Source organism: Mustela putorius, unplaced genomic scaffold (genome assembly GCF_011764305.1).
Source record: "Mustela putorius furo isolate JIRA1106 unplaced genomic scaffold, ASM1176430v1.1 tig00003901_pilon_pilon_pilon, whole genome shotgun sequence".
NCBI classification, from domain to species: domain Eukaryota; kingdom Metazoa; phylum Chordata; class Mammalia; order Carnivora; family Mustelidae; genus Mustela; species Mustela putorius.
The window spans coordinates 10,858,975-10,864,974 of record NW_025422049.1 but is presented as its reverse complement, the minus strand read 5'-3'; the positions used below and the strand labels follow the sequence as shown (position 1 = coordinate 10,864,974).

Sequence of the window (6,000 nt, the reverse complement as noted above, 5' to 3'; positions counted from 1 at the left end):
GGCAAAACTGGGAAAATCCCAGGGCCCAGGACGATAGGGTCTGTTCAGGAGTATCTGGGGGAACAGAACGCACCCCACAGACCATGCCCTTCACAACACCCCCACCCCCCAGCCCCAGCCTCCCCCCCCCCCCCAGCGCCAGTGGAGATCAGCACTTAGCATCAGGACAGAGACCAGATGAAGAGAGAAGGTTAGGAGGAAGCAGGGAACCCGGGAAAGGAGGCAGGCGAGATTGCGAAGGCACCTGCAGGGCTCTGAGTCAAGGGCTGTCAGTCACTTGGGCTCAGGCTGCTCAGCTCCTGAACAGCCCAGCCCTTTCCCGGGGCCGGGACAGGGGATTGCTACATGCCAGCTTACCTGGGGAAAAACCAGAGCCTCACTTTGGTCCCTTCCGGTAATTGACACGACAGGGCGCCCTGAAGGGGGAGGGGAGAGCTTCCTCCATAAATGGTCCCACCCCTGGGCAAGGTGGCTCACTCAGGCAGGTAGCGACTGGGGAGTGTGCACCTGCCACCAGTGGAGCTAAGCCAGACTGCCAGCTGAGACGGAGCAAGCTGAGGGAGTGAGTCAACCATGGACAAGTTGAAGTGCCCGAGCTTCTTCAAGTGCAGAGGGAAGGAGGTAGGGGTCTGGAAACTGTGGGAAGGGTGGGAGGCCTGGGAAGGGAACACTTCAGGGGAGGCCGTCTCAGGTTTTGCCTTCTGTGGCTGTTCCCGGTTCTCCACCTTTCTCTTCAATTGCTTTCAAGTGTGCCTGAGACGTCCCTATAGGGTAGAGGGAAAAGAGAACAACTCTTACCGAGGTAACCAGAAGACTTAGGATCAGTCATCTCAACCTCTGCCTTGGGTATGCCCACACGATCCTGGTTTTTGTCCCTCACCAGACAGTGTCCATATGCTGGAGGGAAATGAGAAAATGCATTGTCCTTATTTGACCTGAGGAAACATCCATACCCCAGAGCAGCTAACAGGTTGGGAGGGAACCCCTTCCCTCTGAGGTGGAGAGAGAGCTACTCCACCTGGTGGGACAGGGGAATTTGTCTCTGAATATTATTCTGTGGCTTCCAGCCAGGGATAGGGAGAGAAGTGAAATTTACCTTAACTCGGTACATCCCAAACTATCAGCCTATAGGAAAAGGAGTCTATAAAATCTTTGTTTGTTTTAGTAGAAGCCTTTTTTTCAAAGGTGCCTTTTTCTCTAAGATCTCCTGCAGGCTCAACAGTGTTGATTTTACCTAATTCATTTTTAAGTCTTCTTTATCTGAAGCCGTATTTGTCCACCTTCGTTTGTCCTTCATGCTGGGTACCACATGTAACCATCCAAAATTTGGATGATCTCACCCAAAGAAGTAGTAATTATAGCCACCTAAAGAGGTTTTGAGTTTTGGTTTTGTTTTGTCTTGTTTTTCATTTCAAGGGGTAAATGTTGTAAAGTAAAAACAGCCATTAGCAGAAATCTCCTCAACCTTTGGAAAGTGTCTCTCTCAGCTAAGGCTTTTGGGTTCATTCTCCCCCCATCTATGTTTGTGTGCACACCCACATGTGTGTGTAAAATTACACTTCTGTGGATTTTTAATAGCAGACAGACAAACTCTTGATATTTTCTCTTTCCTAGAAAGTGACGGCTTCCTCTGAGAATTTCCATGTTGGTGAAAATGATGAGAATCAGGACCGTGGTAACTGGTCCAAAAAATCGGATTATCTTCTATCTATGGTTGGATATGCAGTGGGATTGGGGAATGTGTGGAGATTCCCCTATCTGACCTACAACAATGGCGGAGGTATTCCCTACCCCCAACTTCTTTCCCTTCCAGTTAAAATGATGTGTGGCTTCTGAGGCTGTTTAAGAACTGAAGGAAAGTGCATGAGAGTTTGGGTCATTAGACTATGAGTTGCTAGGTCAAGTTAGGAAGCTGGCTTTGCAAAAATCTTCAGGCATAAACTTGGTAAAAGTTGTATTTTTAACACTTCTGCATCTCTGGTTTAGGATCCAATGTAGTCTTCCATTATGACTTGCTCTTCTTCATTTATACATGTTCCTGTGATAATCTTTTCAGACTCAAGTTGTGTTTGGCTTAATTTAAGACTGAATCTAAGCAAGAGGCTGGGGATTTTCATTCTAATTTGAAGCTCAAGTACAACTGGTGGTTTAAGTAGAGTAAGGCATTGCATTTTGGAAATACAAATGTGGAAGAAGATGATAAAAAAGTAAAGGATTAGTATTTTAAGCTGCAATATTCAGTTACATGTATTCCAAATTGGATTGACCATGTATATAAAGGATCCTTCTAGAATGTGCAACAGACTTTAGTTCAAGACTAGGTGGTTAATTTCTGCAAAATGATACTGTTTATACCTCAGAGATCATTAAGGAAGACTCAATTAGAACAAGGAGAAAAAAAAGTAACTGAGGTGACACACAAAGGGAAACAAAATGAATTGCCCAATTCTCTAGTAGTGTCGAAACAACTTTTCACTTACACCATATTTTATTTACTTGTAATTACAGGTTCTATTAGAAGTGTAGAGGTGACATGCCCTTAGATTTCATAATTGGGAACCAGTGAAACTGTGCCACTATAATTATTTTCCTTGGTATAATAGGATTTTCTGTGGTGATGTTTCAATCTTGTAGTCCTTGTTAATTGGTTGCCTTAGAACATTCATATTGGCCCGTGGAGACTTAAGAAAGAAGCTCTGTTTATCAAACACTTTAAGTGTTGGTGGCAATAAATTCCCCTCTCCGGAGCCTACATGGTTTAGTCATGGGTTGCGTCTAAGTTTGAACTGGAAAAATGAGTTAGGAATCCCAGGCCTGTAGGTGTCTAAGTCCTAAGGTCTCCTGTAGTGAAGAGCATTCAGACTCATTTTCAGACTCCATAGTTTCTCACTATGGAGTCTGAAAAGGAGTAGACTCTAGTATTCAGGTTCAGAAATTTCCTGTGACTTGTCATCATACATCAGCCCAGTGGTGGCCATAAACTTCTGGTAACTATATTAAACTAGGTTTAATAGAGAAATTGAAATGTAGCCCCCTTTCCCCAAATGCTATTATCTATTGTATGCTATTATCTCTCTCACTTTTTCCTCTAAAAATTAATATCTCACATCAATTCTCAGTTTTTTTAAAGATCGTATCATTTGGGGAATGCATAATCTAGGCTCTTTTGATTGCTTCTTTCTCTGCTGTCCAAATGGAGGAGAGGAACATGAAATTCAGATTTGCCACATGTCAATAGATCAGATTTTTAAATTTGCTTAGGTTTTGATAACTATGGCTAAAATCTGGAATCATTTTTATCTGTAGATTCTTTTATTAGTTTATGAAAGAGAAGCTTCATACAACCACAGGGTCTGAGACAGCAGTATCAACAATTTGGGACCAGGGTATTATGTCACAGTTTACCAATTATGGCTGATAATAAAAACAATAATATCATGCGTAAAAAGTACCACTCAGGAAAATAATCCTTTTTTTAAAACACACACACACACACAACTATTTATAATGGGCTAGAAACATTTCCCTTACTGCTGTAGACAGGGATAGTCTGTATTACTTTTCTTCATATTTATCATTGCTAAGACTAAAACTTCTATTAGTCATAGCAATGATGGTATGTACATTGCAACATCTATGAAGACATATTTGTCTTTACATTCTAGTGACTAGGGACTTGTACATAACAAGTATTTTATTGTCTCACTATTTTTAATGGAATATATTTTGAGGGTTGGGAAAAATGTAATTCCCAAGTATGATGTTACAATATCATAATATGAAAAACACATGAGGACAACAGTGCCATATAGGTCAATGACATATATGTAATCCAAAAGCCCATTTTTAATCCATTGATCCCCTTTTCTTATTAAACTTTGTTAAGACTTGTCGAGTACTTGATCAATAAGTTTAATATTCTGTCTCTGCTTCTACCTACAATCTGGCCAAAGTTCGAATGAGCAATTTATTATATCTCAAAAGTGGGTGGAAAAAAAAGTAAAGTAATAAAATTTTAAAAACATCAAAAAGGGATCTGGATAATCTAAATGCAGGAGCATTGGTTCTTGCTTTTAAAACAAAAGTTAACTTCTTAAGAGAGAGAAAGAGAGAGAGAGCGTGCAAGCGTGCACGTGCTGATGCAGGGGAGGGGCAGAGGGAGAGAGAGTGACAGAATCGCGAGCAGACCCCACACGGAAGGTGCATCCTGACGCTGATCCAACGACCCCAAGATCATGACCTGAGCCGAAATCAAGAGTCAGACACCTAACCAACTGAGCCACCCAGGCGCCCCAGAAAGTTAACTTTGAATGCATCTCCAAACTTCAGAATCTTTTAACGAAGCCAGGAAATTTCTTACTAACATTGAGGAAAGACCCTTACAATGACTATTTGGAGAAGACTCCACTTAGCCACAGCAATAACTTTCGCTCTGAATCATCACATTTAGCATTTGCACCCAAAGTCTTACAAAAACACACTATTATTTGGAGAGGAAAAAGGAGGGAAATAAACTTTGAACACATACTCTGTGCCTGCCATTTTGCCAAGTGTTTTCACAGAGGCTCTAGAGCTGAAACCTTACCACAGACTGAAGAGTTGGCCTTGCTCTCCCCATTTAGGAGGAACCCAACGTCCAGAGAGGTTAAGTAAATTGCCCCAGGTCACATAACTAGTAAATGGTGGAGTCAGGATAGAAACCTAGGTATATCTGACTCTAAAGTCTGTGATCATTCACCGCCTATGGATTCCTATTTTACAGGCTATTGTTTTTAATAACCATAGCAACCTCTCTAGGTAATGCTAGAATCCCATTTCACAGATGAGAAAACCAGATGTCAAGAAGCAACTACTTTCTCACAGAAACTAGTAAATCTGGGGCCTAAACCTAGGCCTCTGACTCCACTATATCAGAATGCTTTCAAAATGTTAGGCTGGTTATCAATGTGCCGTCGACGTTTGGGGACCTAATAGCCCTTTGGTTCTGTTTTGCATTTTTTAGGTGCCTTCTTGATACCTTATGCAATCATGCTGGCCCTGGCTGGTTTACCTCTGTTCTTCCTCGAGTGTTCACTGGGACAATTTGCTAGCTTAGGTCCAGTTTCAGTTTGGAGGATTCTCCCATTATTTCAAGGTTGGTATTCAAATGTTTTTCTTATTGTGCCTATCGATCTCTCGGTGTCTATAACTGTCCTCACTGGGGGGTGGGAAAAGGTTTCGTATTTGGACCTGGTAAAGGCAAAGTGGCAGATGTTGTTTCTCTGAATGTTTGCTGGAGAAATGAAAGACCAAATGCTAATCCGTATTTCTGTTTCTCTCGGGCTGAAGATCCAGAAGGTGTTAGGAAGGATACCACGGGGGGTTGTAAGGGTGTCGTTACTGTCCTACATTCACCTTTTACGGTCCCGGGGCACACAGTTATAGTCCAGTTGTGTGTTCACTTTGTGGCTCTGGCTTTTTTTCCTCCTCCATGTGCAGTCTTTTGTCTTCTTGCATTTGTGTATCTTTTAAAATGCCTCATTCAGAAAAGTTAAAGGGCAGGTCACCATGTTTTCTGGGCTATTCCCTAATAGAAGAGGATACTGGCGAAGTTTTTCAAAGTGCCTCGATTGTTATTAAACATCAAACAGCCTTCCTGTCTGAAGATTCAATATCATTTTGGTGTGAGCTAGTGGCTGCCAACTATTTGTAAAGTCTTCAACAAAGCATCAAAAATAAATTGAGAGTGAGGCGAATAGAACACTGTGCGGGAATGTTAAGGAAGCCACCTCAAAAGTGAGCCTTGAGCACACGGGTTGTACTCAGTATGCTAAACTGCATCTTGAAACCACAACATTCAAGAAACTTGGCAAACTTAAATTCAGATTGTTACTGAATTATTGACTTTTCTTTACACATGCTTGTAGAAATCTTGTACATTAACTCTGAGCCTTTGTCTTCTACTTGCCACAATATTGGTTTATAGAGGAGGATGTAATTAGTGGTCAGTGGGTCAATAGG

At 41.8% G+C, this 6,000-nt stretch overlaps 1 protein-coding gene across 1 annotated transcript in view; it reads left to right on the top strand.

Annotated features, from left to right (window-relative positions):
* Positions 1–451: 451 nt before the first annotated feature.
* Positions 452–6,000, top strand: part of SLC6A14 (solute carrier family 6 member 14) — a 26,983-nt gene continuing 21,434 nt past the window's right edge. Inside the window, exons 1-3 of the mRNA XM_004762113.3 lie at positions 452–621; positions 1,615–1,780; positions 5,003–5,134. Coding sequence (XP_004762170.1) covers positions 574–621; positions 1,615–1,780; positions 5,003–5,134 — 346 coding nt within the window. The 5' untranslated portion in view covers positions 452–573. The remainder of the gene's footprint in view (positions 622–1,614; positions 1,781–5,002; positions 5,135–6,000) is intronic.